Genomic DNA, 26,604 nt, shown 5'->3' on the forward strand with positions numbered 1-26,604 from the left:
GCCAAGCCAGGACTTGAGCCTGGGTTGAACTGACTCCGAGGCCCAGGCTCTTATCTACTGCCTCCCTTAGATGGGTAGAATTTTCTGAAGAGGCTCAGAGTCAAAAAGAGCCAATAAGCGGTGCCTGGTTGGCTCAGTTGGTTAAGCATCCAACTCTTGATATCAGTTCAGGTCATGATCTCACAGTTTGTGAGATTGAGCCCTGAGTCAGGCTGTCAGTGCAGAGCCTGCTTGGGATTCTCTCTCTCCCTCTCTCCCTCCCCATCTTGCGTGCACATGCCCACACTCACTCTGGAGCGTTCTCTCTCTCAAAAACAAAACCAAACAAAACAAAAACACAATAAAACAAAAAGATCCAGTGACACGCAGACAGAATATCAGAGCCAGATCTGTCCTGCCCCTTCTTCCTCAAATAGGTTCCCTGAGAAAGGAAGTAGCTGACCACCTAAAATGGCCCTATGGGTTACAGGCAGAGAATGCAGCTCCTGGGTCTCCAATCAAGCACTTCTATAGGCTTCCTTCTGTATATACCCCAATCTTTGTGCTCGAGCTATGCCTGCTACCACCAGCCCCTCTTCAGTATCCCTGACATTCTGTCCTTTCAAGTTCTATCTTCCTTTGCAACCAGAATCTGGATCCTTCTATCTGCCAAGCGCTAAGCTTACTTGATCTTCGGGCCCAAGGTCTTTGGAAGAGTATTTCCTGAGGTTTTAATCCTCCTACTGAAGCTGGACCCCTGTTGCTCCCAGGCTTTCTGGAGGTGCTTAAGTTTCAGAGTACTAAAGTCCTGTACAGGATATGATTTTATCTGGAATTCCTTAAATCTCTCCACAGGAGAAGGTTCTGTTAGAGAAAGCACAGAAAAACACATTAATGGGTCTTTGCATATAGGAGGGCTTTGCTGATGATGGTGAAAGGTATACCATCCTCACCTGCCTGGCTCGCCTGGTGCATGGGGAAATTAAGGAAAATAGAAAATACTGTGGTCTCCATGTATTGTCCCTTTGTGCCAGGCCCTTAGCAGAGCCTGCACATACATTACATCCAGACAACTGTCACTGGCTCCATTTAAGAAATAAAATTATCAGCAGAGATGGGGCACCTGGGTGGCTCAGTCGGTTGAGCATCTGACTCTTGATTTTTGGCTCAGGTCACGATCTCACACTTCATGGGATTGAGCTCCACGTCTGGCTCCATGCTATCAGCAGAGCTTGCTTGGGATTCTTGCCCTCTCTCTGCTCCTGCCCTGCTCACTCATGCACGTGCACACTCTCTCTCAAAAATAAATAAATGAACTTAAAAAAAAAATGAACAGCAGAGAGTTGAGGTCACCCAGGAAAGGGCTGAAGCTTAGAACTGAACTCAAATCTACCTGATTTAAATCTCATGTCTTTACAAGGGGGCCTGGGTGGCTCAGTCCATTAAGCATCTGACTTTGGCTGAGGTCATGATCTCATGGTTCAAGAGTTGGAGCTCCACATCAGGTGAGCATGAGCTCCACATTGGGTAAATGTAAGCCCTTCTCCTTCTCTCTCTCCCACTCTGCCTCTTGTGGGACTGATTCTCTCTTCCCCTTGCTCACTTGTGCTCTCTCTTAAAAAAAAAAAAAAAAAAAAAAAGAACAGCTTCTGTCTTTCCACTAACAGATCATATGATCATATTTATCTGGGACTGGGGACAGAGGCAGCAATAAAAGATAAATAAATGACGAGCCAGAGAATCTTGGATGAGGTAATTTTCCAGCACCCTCATAGGATTATTATAAGAATTACAGATAGGAGCGCCTGGGTGGCTCAGTCAGTGAAGCATCCGACTTCAGCTCAGGTCATGGTCTTATGGTCATGTGATTCAAGCCCAACGTCAGGCTCTGTGCTGACAATTCAGAGCCTGGAGCCTGCTTCAGATTCTGTCTCTGTCTCTCTGCCCCTCCCCACTCACACTCTGTCTCTCTCGCTCTCAAAAATAAATAAACATTTAAAAAAATTAAAAAAAAAAGAATTACAGATAAAGTATGTGCTACACCCTGCACAGTGCACTTAATATCCCCTCTATGAGAGTTAACAAGATCACCAAGAGAATACTACTCAGAAATAAAAAGGAGGAAACCAACTACTCAGAACACAATGCTGAATGAAAAGAAGCTAGGCACAAAAGAGTACATATTGTATGGTTCCATTTATATGAAACCCTAGGAAAGACAGAGCTAACCTATTGCAATAGAAAGCAGATCAGTGGTCACCTAGGGTCAAGATGAAGGGTAGGAATTTACTGGGAAAGGACACAAGGGAAATTTTGGGGGGATGGAAATGTTCTGTAACTTGACTGTCGCAATTACCACAGATACAAATTTGTCAAAATTCATTGAACTACACATTTAAAATGTGTGCATTTTATTGTTTGAAAATTAAATATCTGTAACTTTGATGTTAAAGATAGATCTCCTGGGGCACTTGAGTGGCTCAGTCGATTAAGCCTCTGACTTTGGATCAGGTCATAATCTCACAGCTGGTGAGTTCGAGTCCCACATCAGGTTCTCTGCTGTCAGCATGACCTGCTTGGGATCCTCTGTCCCCCTCTCTCCCTGCCCCTCCCCAACTTGCACACATGTGCACTCGCATGTGTGTGCACTCTATCCCTCTCTCAAAAATAAATAAACATGAGGAGCGCCTGGGTGGCTCAGTCGGTTAAGCATCTGACTTGAGCTTAGGTCATGATCTCGCAGTCTGTGAGTTCAAGCCCCACGTCAGGGTCTCTGGTGACAGCTCAGAGTCTGGACCCTGCTTTGGATTCTGTGTCTCCTTCCCTCTCTCTCTTCCCCTCCCCTGCTTGGGCTCTGCCCCTCCTCCCCCACCTCTCTCTCTCTCTCTCAAAAATAAAATAAAAATAAACATTAAAAACTTTTTAAACAAATAAACATATATATATATTAAGGGTGCCTAGGTGGCTCAGTCAGTTAAGCAGCTGACTTTCAGCTCAGGTCATGACCTCACAGTTGGTTTATGGGTTCAACCCCGGCATGGGGCTCTCTGCTGTCAGTACAGAGCCCACTTCAGATCCTCTGTCTCCCTCTCTGTATGCTCTCGAATGGGTGCTCTCTCAAAAGTAAATAAACATTTTTAAAATTTTTAATAAAAAAATAAAAACAGATCTTCAGTGTTAGAGTCAACTATTAAAATTAATGTTAATAGAAATAATTCCAAAATCTATAAAGAATAGGCCTAGATTATCAGAGAACATACAAAAAGCCCTGAATAAACCTTTTTACAAGGCTTTTTTGTCAATATCTATCAATATTTTAGGTGTGCATGGCCAGCATGCACTGGATCAATTACTCGATTCAGTAATTCTAAGATTTTATACAATGTTGCCTTGTACACATATGCAAAGATAAATACACGATGAAATTCACCACATTAGGGTAATAGTGAAAAATTGGAAATAACTCAAAATATCTGTAAAAGGTCATTGCTTTAATAATTGTGGTATATACATACAGTAGGATAAAACTCAGCTATTAAGAAACACAGATCTAAAAAAAAAAAAAAAGAGAGAAAGAAACACAGATCTAGACTTCTGCTTCCAGCCAATGAATTAACAAGGACTAGACTTACTCTCCCACCTGAAACTACTTTAAAAAACCGGCATAAATGTATGAAAAAAATGGCTTTCAAGATATTGGGCATCAGGCCATGAAGAACAATCATCCCTGTAAGATAGAAAACAAATGGGGTGAGCCCTACTATTGCTCTAGCTTACTGCCTAGAGCTTTTGGAAGTTTTCTGGGCCATGTTGCAGGGAGGGGGAACCCAGGTGGATCCCATAAGTTTCCCTGAATTGATGAGACAGAACTGAGAATCTAGGGAGGACAAGACAGCAAGAGTTCACAAAGCAGAGTACCAGAGAGCACAGAGATGCACAAAGAAAGAACTCTGAAGATCAAGGTATAATAAATGGAAACACAATGCATGTTTATGGATTGGAAGACTGAGTACTGTTAAGATTTCAATACCACTCAGATGGAGGTACAGATTCAATGCAATCCCTATTAAAACCCCAATGACCCAAATGACAGGGCACCTGGGTGGCTCAGTCGGTTAAGCATCCAACTTTGGTTCAGGTCATGATCTCATGGTTCATGAGTTCAAGCCCTGCATCAGGCTTTCTGCTGTCAGCACAGAGCCCACTTCAGATCCTCTGTCCCCCTCTTTCTCTGCACCTCTCCTGCTTGTGCTTTTTCTCTCTTTCTCTCTCTCTCTCTCTCTCTCTCTCTCTCTCAATATTTTTTAAAAAATCCCAATGACTTTTTTGCAGAAATAAAAAACTTATCCTAAAATTCATATGAAATCTCAAGGGACCCCAGATAGCCAAAACAATTTTGAAAAAGAACAAAGCAGAAGGGCTCACACTTCCTGATTTCAAAACTTACTACAAAACTACAGTAATCAAAGCAGTGTAGTATTGGCATAAAGACAGACATGTAAGCCAAAAGAATGAAATAAAGGCCCAGAGATAAACCCTCAGATATATGGTAAAATGATTTTAGCCAAGGTGCCAAGACTATTCAATGGGGGAAAGAACAGTCTTTTCAATAAATGGTGCTGGGAAAATTTAATATCCACATGCCCAAGAATGAATTTAGACCCTTACCTCATACCACATATAAAAATTAACTCAAAATGGATCAAAAACCTAAATGTAAGGCCTAAAACTATAAAACTCTTAAAAGAAAACATAGGGCAAAAGCATCACAACATTGGATTTGGCAGTGATTTCTTGGATACATACTAAGGGCACTGGCAATAAAAGAAAAAAATGGACAAATTGGACTTTATGAAAATGTAAAAAATTTGTGCAAAAGACAATATCAGCAGAGTAAAAAGGTAGTCCATGGAATGAGATAAAATATTTGTAAACCACATAACTGATAAGGGATTGACATCCAGAATACACAGGAAATTCCTAAAACTTAACAAAAAAACAGACAAGCAGATTTTAAAATGGGCAGAGAACTTGCATAGACTTTTCTACAAAGAAGATATATGAATGGACAATAAACACATAAAAAATGATAATAATAATTAGTAGGGAAATATAAATCAAAACTACAAGATACTATCTCATATCCATTAGGATCAATATCATTTAAAACAACAACAACAGGGGCGCCTGGGTGGCGCAGTCGGTTAAGCGTCCGACTTCAGCCAGGTCACGATCTCGCGGTCCGTGAGTTCGAGCCCCGCGTCAGGCTCTGGGCTGATGGCTTGGAGCCTGGAGCCTGTTTCCGATTCTGTGTGCCCCTCTCCCATTCATGCTCTATCTCTCTCTGTCCCAAAAATAAATAAAAAACGTTGAAAAAAAATTTTTTAAAACAACAACAACAACAAAGAGGGGCACCTGGGTGGCTCAGTTGGTTAAGCATTCAACTCTCGATTTCAGTTCAGGTCATGATCTCATGGTTTGTGAGTTCCAGCCCTGTGTAGGGCTCTGTGCTGACAGTACAGAGCCTGCTTGGAATTCTCTCTCTCCTTCTTTCTCTGCCCCTTCCCTGTGTGCATGCATGTGCACTCTCTCTCTCTCTCTCTCTCTCTCTCAAAAATAAACATTAAAAAAACCCAGAAAATAACAAGTGCTGCTGAAGATGTGGAGAAATTGGAACCCTTGTGCATTGTTGGCAGGAATGTAAAATGGTGCAGCCACTATGGAACACAGTATGGAGATTCCTTAAAAAGATTAAAAATGGAATTACCATATGACCCAGCAATTCCACTTCCGGATGTATATTCAAAAGAAAACGGTCTCAGATAACTGTACACTCATGCTCATTATTCACTATCGCTAAAATGTGGATGTAACTCAAGTGTCCATCGATGGATGAATGGATAAACAAAATGTGATATAGATATATATATACACAATGGAATATTATTCAGGCTTAAAAAGGAAGGAAATTCTGACACACTACAATATAGATGAAGCTTGAGGGCATTATGCTAAGTGAAATAAGCTAATCACAAAAAGACAAAAACTGTATGCTTCCACTTATATGAGGCACTTAGAGTAGTCAAAAGCATAAAGGTAGACAGTAGAATGGTGGTTGCCAGAGGCTAGAGGGAGGAGGAAATGATCAGTTATTGTTTAATAGGTATAGTTTCAGTTTTACAAAATGAAAAAAGTTAAAGAAATGGATGGTGGTGGTGGCTGTACAATATTATGAAGATATTTAATACCATTGAATTGTATGTTTAAAAATGGTTCAGAAAATTTTATGCTATGTGTATTTTGCCACAAAAAATAAATTTTGGATAAAAAATGTTATGGGATGCAGCTTTTTCTCTGGTGGATTGGCAGTGGAAAAGAGAGGGAAAAAAACTGACATGAGAAGAGAAATGACATTTCCTGAGCACTAACAGGCCCTGTCCATACACAATCTGATTCAGCTTCCCTAGTAACCCCTGTGATAAAGATAACAAACATCTACTATACACTAATGCAGGCAGTGTTCTAAGAGCTTTATATATCCATTTGCTTAATTTCATAACAAGCCTATGAACTTGTTTTATGGAGTCTGAGGGAACTGATCCACAGGGACACAGTCACTTGCCCAGTATCACACAGCCCATAAGAGGAGGACCCTGGATTCAAACACAAGCAGTTTGGCTCCCGGGTCTATGCTCCTAACCATGACACTACCATGACAGATATGAAGAAACCAGGCCTAGACCCTTTAAGTACTCATCAGAGTCACTCAGCTAATCAGTGAGATTCAAACCCAGCTCAGTCAAGCTCCAGGCTCCTTTCCACCCCTCTCCCTCAAAGGGAAAGCCTAAAAAGGGGGAGCTGGAAGGAGGGCAGGAACCTCTCCTGGCAGGGCCATGTGGGCCACGTTTGCACAGCTGGGAGAAGAGGGGATCAAACCAGACATCCTGCAGGGCCTTTCTAGCTCTAGAGGTCTAAGATTCTATGGGCTGAGAACTGGAAGCAGAAGGGCCCAGGCGCCCCCTGCTGTGCGCAGCTGCCAGTTACCATTGAGGTGGGTCTTCAGAGATGTGTCGTCTATCAGCTCCAGATGCTGCCAGATCCACTTGTAGTAGAAAGGCAAGGTCCCAAGGTCTATCAGACGCAGGACTTCACAGCTGCCCTGGAAACATCAAGGGACACAAACAATGGGGCTAACTCCTGAGGCTCCAGGCAGGCCAGGCTTTGAAGATAAGCTCTCTCTCTATTGCATCTTACCCCAGTTTACTTGGCTTAATGCAAGTGGTTTCGGGTTCCTTTTTCTTTTTTTCTTTCCTTCTTTTTTTTAATGAAAATGTTATGTACTCATCACAAGTTCAAATAGCTAAATAGGCATAAGAACTAAATAAATGTTGGCATTGGGAGAAAAATCACCATAGAGAATATGATTGGGACAATTGGTGAAAATAATCACTTAAGGGGTGGTTTAGTCGGTTGAGTGTCCGACTTCGGCTCAGATCATGATCTCATAGTTTGTGATTTCGAGCCCCATGTCAGGCTCTGTGCTGACAGCTCAGAGCCTGGAGCCTGTTTCAGATTCTGTGTCCCCCTCTCTCTGACCGTCTCCCACTCATGCTCTGTCACTCTCTCTCAAAAATCAATAAACATTAAAAAAAAATTTTAAAGAAAATAATCCCTTAAGTATATAGGGGTAAGTGAGTATAACAAATGATATTTAACTCTCAAATGATTCAGGCAGAGAGAGAGAGAGAGAGAGAGAGAGAAGCAAATGTGGCAAAATGTTAGCAATTGGTGAATCTGGATGAAGTTTATACAGGAATTCTTTGCACTGTTCCTGCAAATTTTCTATAAATTTAAAACCATTCCAAAATTAAAAGTTTTAAAAATATTCAAACCAAACAGAAGAGCATAAAGAAAGTCAAAACTATTTTCATCCTAACACCCAAAAATAACAAGTAGCATTTTGGTGAATATTGTTTCAAACTTTTCTCTGTAAACATAATACATTAATATTTTTTTTCATAAATGAGTCTCTTTATGTAAAGAGATCATTGTAACCTTTTTAAAGAACTCAATAATATATCAAGGACATCATTTCATGCCAAGTAATATGGTAACATTATTATTTTTAGTGATTGCATATTATTCTATGTATGCCATAACTTACATACAATTTAAAATAGGAAATAGTTGAGCAAAAGAAGTCAGACACAAAGAACACATTCTGTATTATTTCATTTATATGAAGTTCAAGAATAGGTAAAAGGGCGCCTGGGTGGCTCAATTAAGTGTCCGACTTCGGCTCAGGTCATGATCTTGCAGTTTGTGGGTTTGAGCCCCACGTTGGGCTCTGTGCTGACAGCTCAGAGCCTGGAGCCTGCTTTAGATTCTGTGCCTCTCTCTCTCTGCCCCTCCCCTGCTCATGCTCTGTCTCTGTCTCTCAAAAATAAATAAATGTTAAAAAAAATTTTTTAAAAGAACGGTCAAAAGTAATCTTCCGACTTTGTGGTTATCTTTGGTTGGGGGCGGGTGGGAGTTTGCCTGGGAAAGTGTACAAGGGAGCTTTCTAGGGTACTAGAAATGATCTCTATCTTGATTTGGGTGATGCTTACACAGATATATACATATATAACAATTCACTAAGCTGTAAAGTTTAGATTTCTTTATCACACACATGTTACACCTCAAGGAAATATTTTTGAAGATTAATATTCAGTTCTTTCTGTCAGTATTATATATATAATTCTGATCTTGTTCAGGACAGTAAAATCTCCAGTTTACAAAACTCACCGCCTTTCCAAACTCTCCTGCACTGGGGGTAGCAGTGACCCCGTTCTGGCTACTGACATATAAGTGGAAGGCTGATGGATAAAACTCCCTGGAAACCTGTGGTTGTCCTCCCCCCTTACCTCTGCATAAAACTCATATGTGATGGGGGCGCCTGGGTGGCGCAGTCGGTTAAGCGTCCGACTTCAGCCAGGTCACAATCTCGCGGTCCGGGAGTTCGAGCCCCGCGTCGGGCTCTGGGCTGATGGCTCAGAGCCTGGAGCCTGTTTCCGATTCTGTGTCTCCCTCTCTCTCTGCCCCTCCCCCGTTCAAGCTCTGTCTCTCTGTCCCAAAAATAAATAAACGTTGAAAAAAAAATTAAAAAAAAAAACTCATATGTGATGGCTGGAGGTGAAATAGTCACATCGTGACCGTTAGGATGAAAGCTATATGCTGTGGACGATGAGGGGAGATGCTAGAAGGGAACTGGGGTCTTGAAGATTTCCCCAAACAGCTGTTCTAGCCCTGGATTGCTTAATTCTAGCCTCTCTACTGCAAGACAAAAGGAAATTACTATTCACTAAGCCACTGCAGTTGGGTTTCTGTGACAGCAACTTTAACTGATAATCTTGTACACACATCTTAATGCCTAGAGTGGTCATTTAGTTCACAAATCTCAAGTTCTCCCCCTAAGCATAAGTCAGGATTGTTTTTTTACTTTTAATCAGATATGGCCTTCTTACTTGCATTGGCCACTTTCCTAAGCAAAGTGACTCTGACAATGTGAGTGGAAACGTTAACAGCCCATGCTTGATTCTCAACATTACCTTCCCCTGTCCTATGGACCATGGAAGCATAGGTGAAGATAGTCTCCAGTGGCCTGGGTCCCTGAGTGACCATAGAAAGCAAGGCCTCCTGCTAATCAAGTAGTGGGGATGAAGGAATGCATCTTTGTTAGTTAATCCACTGAGATTTGAGGATTGCTTAGAATTGCAACATAACCTTGTTCATCCTAATATAATGCGCATGTTTGATTATCCCTTGGGATTGTTTCCTACAAGCATGTATGTTTTAAATGTTGACACACATTGCCAAACTGCCTTGCAGAAATGTTAGTTTACACTCTCTCCAACAGTGTATAACAGAGCCTGTTGTATCTTTGTATTACATTGAAAGCTGGGCTTTCACAATCTTTTTTATTTTTTCTAATCTGGTAGGAAAGATATGTCATTTTCTTTTTTATTTCATATCTTTATAAAACATTACCTTTTTTTAGTAGGAACTGTAAGAGACACATTATACTTAAGGTTCAAGCCCAACTACTGTTGAAGAGGAAAGAGAAGGGATAGACATTTATTAAGCCCTTATGATATGCCAGGTGTTGGTCTTGGAGGCTTAGTGAACATCTACTCAACATTTATCAACAAGGACTGCAGGTGCCAGAGAAACACAGGTGAACATTTTCTTCTCAGCCTCTCGTGGGTGTTTAACCCCATCTCTACCTGTGTAGAAAACAATTTCACCATGTGTCCCCAAATGATAAATTGTTCCAAATGAATTGGTTATGGGCATTAACTATGTTTTCTAAGCCAATAGGAAATCACCTTCCCTAGCTTTCCCAGGTCCAGGACACCCAGGCCCCTCCCTGCTATCACCCTCCAGTGGCCATATTTGTGAACTACAGGGGTCGGGACCTCCCAGTCTCAGATGAATGAATGTTCTAGCAGCTGGCCTGGCAGGAAATGAAAATGGGACAAAAGAGCAGTCCCTTTAGAAAGGTCAGGTGCTTTTCAACTCCAGCCAGAGGGGGCCACATCACAATACAGCCTGGTGTTGCCTGATCTTCTGAATATTCAAAAGAAGCCAGAAATCCGAAATTTTATTTACACTCTTCACAATAACGATTAAATCAACTTTCAATAAAACACTGTAAAGGACAGATCAAACTCACCTACCAGCCAGGACGCTCCCTCCTTGCTGTCACTTTGTAACATCTGCATTATTTTTCTCAGAATGAAGTTCAAGAGCGCCTGCATTAGATTCACCCTCTACGCTTATTCAAATGCAGATGGCCACGTTAATGAATAAGAATCTCTGGGGTCTGGCAGAAATTTGCCTTTTTAGGAAGTCCCCTAAATGTTCTTCATGCTTACTCAAATCTGGAAAAACTCTTTCCTTAAGTCAGAGTTCTCCATGTTTAATGTGCATCAGAATCACCTGGAAGGCTTGTCAAGACAGATTACTGAGCCACCACCTCTGAGTTTTGGATTGAACAGCTCTTGGGTAGTCCTGAGAATCTGCATTGTTAGTAACTTCCCAGGTGATACAGATGCTGCTGATTCAGTGACAATACTTAGAACCACTGAACTCGAGGATGAATGTGAACCGAGTAAATCTGGGCTAGACTCTCATCCTTATAACAGACTTTATGAGGTAAGTAGTTCATTCTGTCTTATGGACAAAGAAATGGAGGCTAACACAGACTAAGAACTTTATGAGGTAAGTAGTTCATTCTGTCTTATGGACAAAGAAATGGAGGCTAACACAGACTAAGAACTTTCTGCCGGTCAAGATGTAATCATTTGATTAGAGCAAGTCTTGCAGATGTCAGGGAGGAGAAGGAATTGCAAAATACTCAGGCTGGCCTTCAGGGTTTGGCACTACCATTCTCTCTTCTAGGTTCTCCCTGCTCTCCTCACATGACCATCCTTTGGGTCAGATCCTGTGCGTCCAATCCCTTATAGTGTAGAGGCTGCAAGCCAAACACTCCCAAACATCTCCGAAGCCCCCTCGCACCTAAGAAGTGATTTGGGTTCCACTGCCCAGATGCACTTGGGCAAGGCTTGGTTTTGGACTGCAGGATATCTACTGTGTTTGTGGAGGCAGTGGCTACGGACGTGGCTTCCTGAATGTGGCAGGAGCAGCAGCACCTGTGACTGTCCAGTTCTGGACTCTGACTTGGGGTCACGTGGGGGTCATGTTCAGTTGAAGTTCTGTTCTTTCAGGCCTCCCCCTCACCAGTAAATCTGTTAGCCATTCAACATCCGGCAGTAACTCCCCTTCTGCTTATGTTAAGCTAGTCTTGACTCCCTACTCTAGGACTGAACCCAGAATTAACAACACAAACACACCCCTAGTGATAAGTTTAATAATCGGCTCTCTGGGAAAATGTATGCATGTCTATAAACCTTACTCTTATAAAGGGTGTGTTACACACAATTTAGAAATAATAAAATATACTGTACTCTTATTGAAAGTTCCTATATATAAGGGTGCCTGGCTGGCTCAGTTGGTAGAGCATGAGGCTCTAGATCTCAGGGTCCTGAGTTCGAGCCCCACATTGGGTGTGGAGCCTGCTTAAAATAAAAATTTTTTAAAGAGGTTGCATATAGCCAATGGATTCTCACAGAAGACTGTTGTGGGCTCTGGCTGAATTCTTGTAACCATGGCCAATCTATAGTCACAAGTCAACTGTGATTTGACAAATTAAGTTGCATCCAATCCATACTTCTCCCAATACATTTTTAAAAAGTCTTTTTTAGTGTCTATTTTTGAGAGACAGAGAGAGACAGAGTGCAAGTGGGGGAGGGGCACAGAGAGAGAGGGAGACACAGAATCCGAAGCAGGCTCCAGGCTCTGAGCTGTCAGCACAGAGTCTGATGCAGGGCTGGAATGCACAAACCACAAGATCATGACCTGAGCAGAAGTCAGATGCTTAACCAACTGAACCAGCCCCCCGATATATTTAATATTATTAAGAATAGTTTGTAATCTACTGGCAAACTACTTCTCACCTTTGTATAAATTATGTTCATTAAATGGAAACCTTCTTTAGTTTTAGTGCTACGCATACCAGAATGTTGCTTTTTCATCAACAATGTAACTTCTCTGATGAATCTATGATGAATAGTTTAATTTTTTAAAGTTTATTTATTTATTCTGAGAGAGAGAGTGTGTGTGTGAGTAGAGGAGGGTAGAGATAGGGAAGGAGAGAATCCCATGTAGGCTCCACACTGTCTGTGCAGAGCCCACCGTGGGGCTCACTCTCACAAACCGTAAGATCATGACCTCAGCCGAAACCAAGAGTCAGATGTTGAACTGACTAAACCACCCAGGTACCCCTATGTAATTTCATTTTTAATAACTATTGTATTTATTACCTTGGAAAATTCCTGAAACTTAATCAGCTCTCACAGCCCAGTAAGAGCCAGCTCCAGCACACAACCAGTCTTGCCCCCTTCTTTTGTTTAATTGTCCAATACTTCAAGGCTCAACTCCTGCCTCACCTCCTTCAGGAAGCCTTCCTTACAACCTCCAGCCTTAAGAGAGATTCCCCCTCTTGAGTCCCGAGAACTCAAAAAGTTTGTGCTAATCACTTGGTAGTTGGCAGAGACAATTTTGTCTCTGCTCAGAACCTAATGGAAGAGACATATAAACAGAGAGAAACAGTCTTTTCCATCTTCATATCCCTCCAGAGCATGAATCAACCTTCGCACAAACTCAACAAATGTCTGCTAGCTTAATATGAGCAACAGATATATGGGAGATACTAAAAGTTTGGATGGCCTTTCTTAAGGTATCTTAACTTCAACTGCCTCATTTGTAAACTTGGAATAATAATATCTTCCTCGGGAGCGCCTGGGTGGCTTAGTCGATTGAGCATCCAACTCTTGATTTTGGCTCAGGCCATGATCCCAGGGTCGTGGAATCAAGCCCTGCATTGGGCTCCACACTGAGCATGGACCCGCTTAACATCCCTCCCTCTCTCTCTCTCTCTCTGCCCCTCTCCCCTACTTGTGGACTCTCTCCCAAATTAATAATAATTATTATTATTATAATAAATATCTTCCTGATAGAGCTATAGTGAAATGGTACTATGTACACAGTTATTCATCAAAACACTGTTTGAAATAGCAAAAGATTGGGGCAACCTAAATATCCATCAATAAGGAACTGGTTAGATAAATTCAAGTACAAGCATACAGTGAAACCCTGCACAAGTGGTAAAAAAGAACAAGTGGGTTCTTTATGTACTGATATGGAACAATCTACAGAAACACTCTTGAAACAGCAAAGTGAAGAACAGCCTGCATAATACGACGTCATTTATGAAAACAAGGAAAAAATATACACATGCATTTGCCTCTATACACAAAGAATAGATGCAGGACAGATACATGAGAAAGCAGTGACAATGACTGTCTCTGGGGAGGAATACTGGGTGGCAGGGGGAAAGAGGTGAGAGGGAAACATTACTCTTTTAAACCTTTTGAATTTCAAACCATGTGCATGTATTACCTGTTCCAAAATAAACAAACAAAAATTAACAATACTAGTAGAACCCGTGGCACAGGAGCAGAGGGCCTCAAAAAAATGGTAGTTCTCATGGTGATCATGAAAACTACTGAGGGGTTGAGCAGAGTCAACAGCTGACAGAAAGATCGACTCAAATTGCAAATCCCAGCTCCTGAGAAGAGCTTTGGATAGTCAGACAGATCTGTATTGAACCTGGCTTCTGCCCCTCATCGACTATGTGATCTTGGAGGAGCCACTTCACCTTCCTATGCCTCAGTTTCCACCTCTGTACGATGGGAATAGCAACACTACCAACCTCCATTGGGCTGCTGTGAGGCCAAAATGAAATAAAGCATTTGAAGCGCACAACCTGGGACATAGTATGCACTCAATAAATGTTAGATTTTCTTTTTATTATCAACCAACACAGAAGTTGACACAAGACAAAAAGCAATTCACAAAAGACAAAATTCAGACAGTAAACAAACATGAGTAATCTCACTAGGAATCAGGAAAAATGTAAATTAAATCCTCAATAAGGTGGCATTATAAAATTGACGGGGCGCGTAGGTGGCTCTGTCGGTTAAGCGTCCAACTTTGGCTCAGGTCATGATCTCATGGTTCGGTTCGTGAGTTTGAGCCCTGCATCGGGCTCTGTGCCGACAGCTTGGAGCCTGGAACCTGCTTCAGATTCTGTGACTCCCTCTCTCTCTGCCCCTCCCCCGCTCGCACTCTGTCTCTGTCTCTCTCAAAAATAAATAAAACGTTAAAAAAAATGTAAAAGAAAATTGTTGAGGGGCACCTGGGTGGCTCAGTCATTTAAGTGTCCAACTCTTGATCTAGGCCCAGGTCTTGATCTCAGAGTTGTGAGTTCAAGTTCCACACTGGGCTCCACGCTGGGCATACTTTAAAAAAAAAAAAAAAAGACTTTTGAAAGAATGCCTGGCAAGTTTGGCAGAGGTGTGTGGCACTGGCAAAGGTGTGCACAGGTGGAAGTTAGATAAAGTGGATCTTTTTGGAGAGTAACTTGTTCCAAGATTCATAAAAATGATGATACCATGCAATTCTGCTTCTGAAAATCTACTCTGAGGTGATGAGCTCATGCGTGATTTCTTCCCTCTTTCCAGAACTCTGTTTTATGCTGTGGTCATATCACTTCTATAATTTAAAAATTATGATTTTATGTATTTATTTTTTTATTCTCAAGCTAGTCAACATACAGTGTAGTCTTGGCTTCAGGAGTAGAACCCAGTAATTCATCTCTTACATATGACACCTAGTGGTCATCCCAAAGAGTGCCCTGCTTAATGCCTGTCACCCATTTAACCCACCCCCTCACCCCCAGCAATCCTCAGTTTGTTGTCTGTATTTAAGAGTCTCTTATGGTTTACCTCCCTCTCTGTTTTTATCTTATTTTCCCTTCCCTTCCCCTATGTTCATCTGTTAATTTCTCAAAATCCACATTAGTGAAATCGTATATTTGTCTTTCTCTGACTAATTTCGCTTAGCATAATACCCTCCAATTTCATTCACATTGTTGCAAATGGCAAGATTTCATTCTTTTTCATTGCTGAGTAGTATTCCATTGTGTATATATACCACATCTTCTTTATCCATTCATCAGTGGATGGACAGCTGGGCTCTTTCCATAATTTAGCTATTGTTGATAGCACTGCTATAAACATTGGGGTACATGTGCCCCTTCAAATCAGTAAAAATTATAATTTTTAAAACTCGCCTGGCGTCACTAAGATTCAAGGGCCAAAATGCATAATTTAAGTATGTATCTATATATAAATAAACATGTATATGAACTTAAGGAGCAGGTACCCCTGTGGCCCTCTTTCTAATATAACAGCTGTGTGTCCCAAAGTTCACAGCAACCCTCGGAAGGAGGGAGGCCAAACGGTGTGGTATGCCTTTTGCAGCTAACACACAGAAGCTCAGAGAAGGAGGTGTTGCAGAACAGGGGTCAGACCCTGCCTGTGTGGCCACAGGACATTATACTAGGCATGCCTTCCCAGATTCTACCCCTCCCCCATCCTAGACCTCTCACCTTGCAGACAAACATGATGGAGGGTGATTCTATGAAGTCTTTTAAGACCAGCTGGCCATACGAGAACTTCTCCACCTTCCCCAGGGTTACGAGCTTCCAGAGCTTTTCATCAGACCACGACTCAAACAGATCCATCTTCCTGAGGGGAAAATCCTGTTAGAATTCATTGGCCCTCATCACAGAATGTGCCCTGCTCTCAGCAGTTTCCAGAAAGGGAACAAGTTGTCTTGCTCTCTTGCAAGTGCCCGAGGTGGAGGATTTTACTTGCCCTCCTGTTGCCTCCCCTGGCCTGTGGCAGCACCCTGGGGTTCTCTCCTCTGCTCTGCTTCTCTTCCTTCCACTCTTCCCTCCAGGGGCTTCTTCCGGGCTCCATCGCCTAACCTTGTACTCACTAGGCTAGTCTCATTCCAAGCAACTGAGAGTTCCTCACTCCAGCTCACCTACTATTCTGCCCCCAGCCCAGCAGTCCTGACCTTACCTTTGGTTTGGGCAGCTCACTCCAGCTTCCTCCAGCCTATTAGCTTCAAATATTCCAGGCTGTGGCCAGTGAATGGGAAACGTCTGTACTCCCCTCTTTTTTTTTTTTTTTTCTATGACTGAAGGCCCACTCCACAGTGCCCCGCCTTTCCCTGAGCTCCTACACCACCAGTCAGGGGCTTGCCTTCCCTCACACACAGCCCCACAGGGGCTGCTAACAATCATCTCATATTTTCTCAGCTCCAACAAATTATGAGGCCAGAACTTGGATGACTCAGGCCTCATCGAGGGCACTGAGTTCCATCCACAACACCAAGGGGGAACAGGGACAGTGCCATGTCCAAAGAGGAAGGGTCTGGAGACACAGGAAGGAAAGCAGGGTCGCCACAGAGGGAACACCTATGGGGCCACACACTTCCCATAATCATCTCATTCAATCCTTACGATGATGTGGGAGAGATGAATCATTATCCTCACTTTACAGAGCAGGAGACTGAACTCAGAGAAGGAAGGGAGGTGACCCATCTTGGGTTACATGGTTAATAAGCCCAAGAGCTGAGATTGCAACTCAGCCCTATTCTTCAACTGTGTGAAGACAGGAAATGTTCCTCTCTGCAGGACCAAGTCCTCCCTCCGCAGGCCCCAGCCCCTCTTACAGCCCCTGCTCTCCCACTCCACTCCACCCCACGGGGCAGCCCTCTGCTCACCGCACTGCTCTAGAGGCGCACAACCCTACAGACTGTATTTTCAGGGCCAGTGCAGATACTTCATTTGATTTTCAGTCTTCTCCTAAAGACAAGTAACTAGAAATGATTAAGTGAGCACCTGCCTGTGCTTGGCACAATGACAACATGAGGGTTACCATGGTAAAGGTGCCAATCTGCCCTCACTGCCATAGTGCTTCCTGAGGGGTATATAAACTGTAAAGGTGGTACTATATGATCAAGGAGTACAGTTTGAGGGTGCCTGGGTGGCTCAGTCGGTTAAGCCTCTAACTTCAGCTCAGGTCATGATCGCACGGTTCATGAGTTTGAGCCTCACATCGGGCTCCATGCGGACAGCTCAAAGCCTGGAGTCTACTTTGGATTCTGTGTCTCCCTCTCTCTCTCTTTGGATTCTGTGCTCTTCTCTCTCTCTCTCTCTCAAAAATAATAAACATTTTTAAAAGATTATAAAGAAATACAGTTTGAGGGCTCCTGGGTTGCTCAGTCGGTTAAGCATCTGACTCTTGATTTGGGCTCAGGTCATGGTCTCACTATCGGTTGTGAGATGACGCTCCATGTTGGGCTCTGCGCTAAGCATGAAGGAACCCCAAGGAACCTCAGGCTTGCTGAAAGCACACAGTGAGTCACACTTGAGTTAGCGCTAGAACCCAAGTCTCCAGAAGCAGACATCTATTGCTTTTGCAGCCAAGCATCAGGTCACCTTTTCCCCCAACTGTACCCTGATTTTATTTGGGGGGAAACTTCTTCTTGACTCTCAGACAATCAGAATGTCACTGACCCACGGATGATTCAAATGAAGCCAATCTGGTTCAGAAAGAACAAATCAGGGCCCCTGGGTAACTCAGTCAGTTAAGCGTCCAACTCTTGATCTTGGCTTGGGTCATGATCTCATGGTTCATGAGTTCAAGCCCTACATCAGGATCTGCGATAGTGCAGAACCTGTTTGAGATTCTTTCTCTCCTTCTCTCTGCCCCTCCCCCCAAGTGTGCTCGCTTGCACGCTCTCTCTCTCTCTAAAAAAAAAAAAAAAAGAATTACAGTTTGGCTGGGGCTTTAAAGAAACACAGGGTGTGATAGAAGCACTGTGGGGCACTCTCTCTATTCTTGGGTGAGCGTAGATGGGGTTGGTTAGTGAGGTGGGGCAGTGAAGCCCAGGGACTTGTGAATTGAACATCCGGAGCCTTGGTTTTCTTAGCTATAAACCAGAGAGAACAAGAGAAACAATGTCACAGGTAAAAAGCCTTGATACAAGGGGCTTAGCACCCTGCCTGGCCGAGCAAGTGCTCCATACATGTTAGCTATTCTATTAGTACCATCCCACAAGGAAGGGATGTTTGAGCTGAGACCTGAAGGTATAGTAGCAGTTCGCTAGATGGAGAAGTTGGGTGGGAGGTGACTCCTGTCTCAAGAGCATTCCAGACACAAAGAAAAGCACCCACTATTTCCCACTGGGCCTAGGGCAAAGTCAGGCACCTAATAAACACCCAGGGGGAAGATGTTGGCTGATGATGGGAGTACCTAAAAAATTCAAACCGATGCTGAGCATCCTTTTGGAATTCCTGATCCAGCTTATTAGCAAAGAAATCTTCTCTGTCGACAACGAGGAACTCTGTTTCTTCCATACAGACCACGGTGGCCCTCCTTACTGAAGGACTCATAAGGCCCAATTCCTGTTGGGTGAACACAGGCAAAGGCAACTGAGAGGCTGCCTCTGGCTTTCTACTCACAGCCTTGCCCACCGCTTTCCTGCTTCCATCAGCCCCCAGAAATCTCTATTCCCCAGACTGCAGATTCCTGGCTGGCCCTGTGCTCACTCCCCACCTCCAGAGGCCCATCCCCTCCCTCTTAATATGCTGCCTGTGGAAAAAGAGGCAACAGGCTTGACCAGACCAGAGAGAGGAAGCTGGAGGAGCCTGACTAAGGGGTCACTGCATCCCTATGTTGTTATACAGGAAATATATTCCTTTTTAAACATCACAGACGAAGGAGCCAGGCTTGGACATCACCTGGTCTAGTCAATGGGCAGGTGACAGGTTAAGGGCGCTGGGACCCACAACAGGGCATGACTCACACAGGGGAGAGGGCAGGACTGGGCCTGGCTGTTCTACCAAGAGTCCCGTCAAGCCCCCAACCCTGCCCCAGGAAAACAGACCTTTCCCTGTACTCACCCCAAAACAGTCGCCCTTGTGCAACAACATTGGATGGGGGTCCAGGAAGGCACTGCTGCCATCCTCATCCTCAGTCACTGCGACTGTGCCCATGTAGATGAAATAAAAGCTGTTGCCCCTCTGCCCCTTCTTGACCATCACACGTCTGCGACCAAACCTGAGAAAAGCCCAAAGCCAGTAGATCTAGTAGCAGCAGGGAGCCTGGTCCCCTGGGAGGAGCTCTGGCCTGCTTGTGCTCTTTGCTTTGGAGCATGAAGGCACAGACCGGACTAGAAGGGACCTCACAGCAGCCCAGGCCCAGCCCCATCAACCTTGACCTCTTCACTAATGCTCACCTAGTCGCCCGCCTCCATCAGACCGTAGCTTCCTGAGAGCAGAGCCTTTGTCAGACTGCTTAGACATACAGTAAATGCTCAGTGAACAGCAGTTGAATGAATAAATGAGCAAGTACTGAAAGTAATGAGTGAATAGCTAAATGCTGAAGAGCAATGGCTTTCAAGTCAGACCGGGATCCAAGTCCTGATTCTGCCACTAGCTGTGTGACACTGGGCACTCATATTCTCTCTCTGAGCCTCAGTTTCTCGTCTGTAAAATACAGCTGAACATACCTAGAAAAGGATAGACAGATGGGTCTTGTTATAACCCCTAAGAGCTCACTACACAATTGGAAACCATTAGGGTAGAGGTGCCCAGGTCCAGAGCAAACTGGGAGTTTTCTCCTAAGCTTAGAGGAGGAAATTTTCTGTATTTCAAACGTAAGTTCAAATTTCACTTCTTTCAAGATTCATTCATTTCCTTCATTCATTCAATAAATTAAATAAATACCAGCTGTGTCTATCAGGCACAGTGAAAAAGGACAGATTTTGTTCTGAAAATTATGGTCACGTACAGGGACTAAAGTTTAAAAATGCTTTAAGAGAGGTAAGCACAGACTAATTCAGAAGCATGGAGAAAGGGCATTTAACCCAGCTTAGGAAAGTCATGGCAGGCTCCAGGACAGTGTCTAGAGTCTTCCAGGTAGACAGAGAGATGAGAGAGTGTTCCAGGCAGAGGGACGACCATGTCCAAAGGCACAGAGGTGGCTGGAAGCAAGGCGTGTTCAAAGGAATAACAGTAAGCTCCATTAGAAAGGACATTGGAAAACACCGAGGTCAGGGGAATAGTGGGAGAGAAATTTGGCTGGGTCCAACCATAAGAGAGTACAAAAATTAGGCTAACTTTGGATTTTACCTAGAAGGTAATGGGGAACATTAAAGAGGAGGTGGCCCAGACAACAAAGACTAGATGGGAGAAGGCAGGCACATTCAGCTAGGAAATGACTTTGGGGACGAGAGAGCATGGCAGTGTTCTGCCAAGAACAGACTCCTGGAGCCAGAGCAGAAAAACCCTCAGAAACTGTCTAGCTCAACCTACATTATGTGGATGAGGGAAGTGGGGCCCAAGGAGCCCCAGACTTGCTGAAGGCACACAGTGAGTCACACTTGAGTTAGCGCTAGAACCCAAGTCTCCAGAAGCAGACATCTATTGCTTTTGCAGCCAAGCATCAGGTCACCTTTTCCCCCAACTGTACCCTGATTTTATTTGGGGGGAAACTTCTTCTTGACTCTCAGACAATCAGAGTGTCTGACCCATGGATGATTCAAATGTAGCCAATCTGGTTCAGAAAGAACAAATCAGGGCATCTGGGTGGCTCAATTGGTTAAGCGTCCAACTCTTGATCTTGGCTTGGGTCATGATCTCATGGTTCACGAGTTCAAGCCCTACATCAGGCTCTGCGATAGTGCAGAACCTGTTTGAGATTCTCTCTCTCCTCTCTGCCCCTCCCCCACTCATCCTTTTTCTGTCTCTCTCTCTCATTCCTTCCCTCCCTCCCTCAAAATAAATAAATAAACTTAAAAAAAAGAAAGAATGAATTAACAAACCCCAAGGCTGTGACTTGAAAGACCAGGAAGAAATATTCTCTTTCCCAAAGGACTGAGACTGGAAAGAGGAAAATTTGGAGCCATAGTAACAGTAGCCATCTTGCTGCTGTAAAGGAGAGTCTAGCTGAGAAAGTGGTTTATGAGAATGCCGTGTGAGGTGGAGAGAGATAGACAGACACTGGGTCCTGGTGACACTAGGCCCCTGGATTCAGCTGAGTCGGAAGCTAGAGAGCTATCCCAGCACTTTTCAGATACATGAGTCACCGATGCATTCCCTAGGGCTGGGTTTTCTGTGACTTGCAACTGAAAGAATTCTGTCTGATCTGCTAATTTCCAGTCCTGAAAATAATCATTGGGGTGCCTGTGCCCCTTTGAATCAGCATTTTTGTATCCTTTGAATAAATTCCCAGTAGTGCAATTGCTGGGTCATAAGGTAGTTCTATTTTTGATTTTTTGAGGAACCTCCACACTGTTTTCCAGAGTGGCTGCACGAGTTTGCATTCCCACCAACAATGCAGTGGGGTTCCCCCTCCACATCCTTGCCAACATCTGTTGTTTCCTGAGTTGTTAATTTTAGCCATTCTGACAGGTGTGAGGTGGTATCTCATTGGTTTTGATTCATATTTCCCTGATTATGAGTGATGTTGAGCATCATTTCATGTATCAGTTGGCCATCTGGATGTCTTCTCTGGAAAAGTGTCTATTCATGTCTTCTCCCCATTTCTTTACTGGATTATTTGTTTTCTGGGTGTTGAGTTTGGTAAGTTCTTATAGATTTTGGATACTAACCCTTTATCTAACATGCCATTTGCAAATATCTTCTCCCATTCTGTTGGTTGCCTTTTAGTTTTGTTGATTGTTTCCTCTGCTGTGCAGCAGCTTTTTATCTTGATGAGGTCCCAATAGTTCATTTTTTATTTCCCTTGCCTCCAGAGACATATCAAGTAAGAAGCTGCTGTGGCCGAGGTCAAAGAGGTTGCTGCCTGTTTTCTCCTGTAGGATTTTGATGGTTTCCTGTCTTATATCTATGTCTTTCATCCATTTTGAATTTATTTTTGTGTATGGTATAAGAAGTGGTCCAGTTTCATTCTTCTGCATGTTCCAGTTCTCCCAGCACCATTTGCTAAAGAGACTGTGTTTTTTCCATTCGATACTCTTTCCTGCTTTGTTGAAGATTAGTTGGCCATATATATTTGTGGGTCCATTTCTGGGTTCTCTATTCTGTTCCATTGATCTATGTGTCTGTTTTTGTGCCAATACCATACTGTCTTGATGATTACAGTTTTGTAATATAGGCTAAAGTCCGGGACTGTGATGCCCAAGTTTTGTTTTTCTTTTTCAACATCACTTTGGCTATTCGGGATCTTTTGTGGTTCCATACAAATTTTAGGATTGTTTGTTCTAGCTCCGTGAAGAATGCTGGTGTTATTTTGAAATGGATTGCACTGAATGTGTCGATTGCTTTGGGTAGTATTGACATTTTAACGATATTTCTTCCTCCAATCTATGAGCATGGAATATTTTTCCATTTCTTTGTGTCTTCTTCAATTTATTTCCTAAGCTTTCTATAGTTTTCAGTGTATAGGTCTTTTACCTCGTTGGTTAGGTTTACTCCTAGGTATTTTATAGTTTTTGGTGCAATTGTAAATGGGATTGATTCCTTGATATCTCTCTCTGTTGCTTCAATTATTGGTATATAGAAATGCAGCCAATTTCTGTGCATTGATTTTACCTCCTATGAATTCATGTATCAGCTCTAGCAATTTTTTGATGGAGTCTTTCGGGTTTCCATGTGGGGTGTCACGTCATCTGCAAAGAGTGAAAGTTTGACATCTTCTTTGCCAATTGATTTCACTCATATGTGGAATTTGAGAAACTTAACAGATGAACATAGGGGAAGGGAAGGAAAAATAAGATAAAAACAGAGAGGGAGGCAAACCGTAAGAGACAAATACAGAGAACAAAATGAGGGTTGGTTGGGGGGGGGTTAAATGGTTGACGGGCATTAAGGAGGGCACTTTTCAGGATGAGCACTTGGTGTCATATGTAAGAGATGAATCACTGGGTTCTACTCCTGAAGCTAAGACTACCCTGTATGTTAACTAACTTGAGAATAAAAAAAAAAAAAGAAAAGAAAAGAAAATATCAAGTAGCCAAAGACGACCTTAACATTGCACTGATCATTGCACTGATGAGGATACTGAGGCTCAGAAAGGTTAAGCAGCTCGCCTGAGGTCGCACCTCAGAGTGGCAGCTGCAGCATTAAATTACAGAGCTTCTACCTCCACCTCCATGATTCCTTTTCTTTGCATGACATGTTCTGCCTGCTATGGAATCTTACTTTAAGACAGTGGTGACTTGCTCTTCTTCACTGAGCTAGAACAAAGCAGATGGTTCCTTCTGCCTGAACGTTCTTGTCTTACACCTCTACTTGTCAAATATACCTACTCAAATGACACCTCTTCTCTGAATCTGCTTTGGCCAAGCCAGCTGGAGCGTTCCCTCCTCTCCTGGGCTTATTACCTGTGAAACAAATCCTGCGTGGGTCATAGTCACATGTGATTATGTGACCTGTGACCTCCACGAAGGAAGATACCAGGGCAAAGACCTCAAGTGTCTTCACATCCTAGATTTTTAAGACAGGCCTTACCTCAAATATTCTGCTGTGCTTCCCCTCTTAAGCCATTGAAATGCCTGAGAAAGACAATGTTTCCACACACACACCTCTTAGACTTTTCTAGTACCAGATATTTACATGGTGCTTTTTTGTGCCATGCATCCTTTGACAATCTGATGAAGCCTTCACAGAATAATGTTTTAAATATATAAAATAAAATACAGCAGAATTACAATTAAAAATTACCTTTTAAAATCCAAATTGTGGAATGGTATAGCAACCATTCCACATATTCAGTGCCATATTAAGGCACTGAATAACCAGATCTAGCAGCAGATCTAATTACTACCGTAATTTCAAAGAGGTGAGGAATATAAATTATTTTTTGAGAAACCTGCAGTAACATGAACGTGTAATATTGGTGATTTCTTTTGAAGAAAAAGTCATGGGAATAGGTAATACTGTAGTGGTTCATTACATACATCCATGACTGAAGGAAATGATACATTTTAGTTAGGGATTAATGAAAACAGATACAGTTTTTTTCTTATCCAAGTTCACACACTCTTACCCTAGGTTCCTATCTGGACATAAGACAATCACCTGTGATCGATTGTGGCTTTTAGGGCTTGGATTTGTGTCTCAGCTCTACTCCCTAATACGTGGGTGACAGAGCATGAGTCATTCTTACTACCTGAACCTGTTTCCTCATCTGAAAAAGGAGGGAATTGGACCAGATCCTTTCTGAGGTTCCTATCAAAGCCTTGCCAGATTCAGTGGCTCCTTAATTCTGGTAGACTCTCAGTAAATGAAGGAGATCAACTGTGCCATAAGAGTACCAAGGAGCACTAAGGTGAACTGACAGACAGCACTGAACTGACAGACACGGCTGAAATGCCATGGAGACGCTAAGAGACCTGCCATGGCCTTGTCAGGAAGGCTCTTCCTGCCCAGCTCGGCACAGGTGCCAAGGGGTGTGCCCCTCACTAACCGTTCAAAGCGCATGACTCTGGCCAGGAGCAGCTGCAGGGGCTCTGAGTAGTTGCGGTAGCTGTTCAGAACCTGCAGGAGGTTACAGAGGGCCTGGATCTCAGGCTCTGTCCTCCAGGAAGGCAGCTTCTGCATGATCTGAATGGCCCTTGGAGGAAGGTGACCCTGGGAAGAGAGGACCAGAGTGACACACAAGACCTAGCAGAATGCCCCAGGGGCCAGTGGGCAACTCCCCACACTCCTGCTTTTTATGCTTTCCCACCCCCGATACAATAGTGGCTGACACGTAATGAGTGCTTACTGTGTGCCCAGCATCAGGGTATGCATCTTACATGCACCATCTAACTGCACCTTTGCCCAGCCCAAGAAATGAGGCACAATTACTATTCGCATTTGACAGATAAAGACACTTGGGCAGGATCATAAGCTAGATCTGCTACATGCCCATGCCCGTATCTGCAACTCCAACTATACTGCCTGTGCCGTTCAGTGACCACTCCAAGTCAATATGGGGCTCCTGGGCTCCAGAGGCCTCTAGCATATGCATACTGCAGTCAGGGGAGACCTCCCTCGCCTCAGCCTATATCCTAGCATGCTATAGGAGACTAAGGAATAAAGAGAACCCACAGAAACTAACCCTGGTGAACCAGGACTCATGGACCAGAGGGCGGACAGATCTACCCATTCACCCACCACTCCCACCTGCTGGGAAAGTGGTACTTGAGTTGTTAACACCCCTTCTGGTTGTCCATTGCCCTTAGCATAAAATCTTAACTCCATACCCTAGCCGAGGGGCCCCACATGGTCTGACTCCCTACCTTCCCTACTCCTCACAAACTCACCTCCTGCCTCTCTCCTGTGTTCTCCAGTCTCTAGCTTTCTACCCATCTCCTGCAGGTGCCAAGCTCACTTCTGTCCTGTGGTCCTTGCTTGGGTTGTTTCCTCTGTCTGGAATGTCCTTCTCCCGGATTTTCACATGGCTGCTTCCTCCTTTTTATTCAGTTCTCAGCTCCTATGTTACCACATCCTCAGGGAGTCCCTAATGGATCATTTGACCTAGAATAGTAGGCCCCCTTCCCAGCAGTCTGTAGTCTCTGAATCATTTCTTTCAAAGCAATTAATACTTTGTGAAATGACCTTATTCCTTTTTGTTAATTTGTTTATTATCTGTCATTTCCCCTTCCTACACACACACACACACACACACACACACACACACACACACACCCTGCCTCACTCACTCTAGAACTTCACTATCCAATATGGTGGCCATTAGCCACATGTGTGGCTATTTAAATTTAAACTAAATTAGATTAAAAAAATAAGTTCCTCAGGGGACACCTGAATGGCTCAGTTTATTAACCGTCCAACTCTTGGTTTCAGCTCAGGTCATGGTCTTGTGGTTTAGTGGGTTCAAGCCCCATGTCGAGCTCTGCACTAGCAGCACAGAGCCTGCTTGGGATTCTCTATCTCCGTCTCTCTCTGCCCCGCCTCCACTCACATTGTCTCTGTCTCTCTAAAAATAAACTTAAAAAAATAAATAAACTTAAAAAAAAAAAGTTCCTCAGTCACACTAGCCACAAGGGCTATATGTGTCTGCTAGCTACTATGCA

The 26,604-nt window shown here is 43.4% G+C and overlaps 1 protein-coding gene across 9 annotated transcripts in view; it reads right to left on the reverse strand.

The window, feature by feature from the left end:
- CNBD2 (cyclic nucleotide binding domain containing 2) overlaps positions 1–26,604 on the reverse strand; it is a 68,233-nt gene that overhangs the window by 17,355 nt on the left and 24,274 nt on the right. For 7 of the 9 annotated variants that reach the window (XM_047853473.1, XM_047853472.1, XM_047853474.1 and 4 more), the window contains 6 exons: positions 24,993–25,156; positions 19,463–19,619; positions 18,813–18,964; positions 16,094–16,232; positions 7,024–7,138; positions 666–843 (listed from right to left, as the gene is read on the reverse strand). In XM_047853473.1, coding sequence (XP_047709429.1) covers positions 666–843; positions 7,024–7,138; positions 16,094–16,232; positions 18,813–18,964; positions 19,463–19,619; positions 24,993–25,156 — 905 coding nt within the window. The other 2 variants (XM_047853478.1, XM_047853479.1) reach the window with 2 other exon arrangements.

This window comes from Prionailurus viverrinus, chromosome A3 (genome assembly GCF_022837055.1).
Source record: "Prionailurus viverrinus isolate Anna chromosome A3, UM_Priviv_1.0, whole genome shotgun sequence".
Lineage (NCBI taxonomy): Eukaryota > Metazoa > Chordata > Mammalia > Carnivora > Felidae > Prionailurus > Prionailurus viverrinus.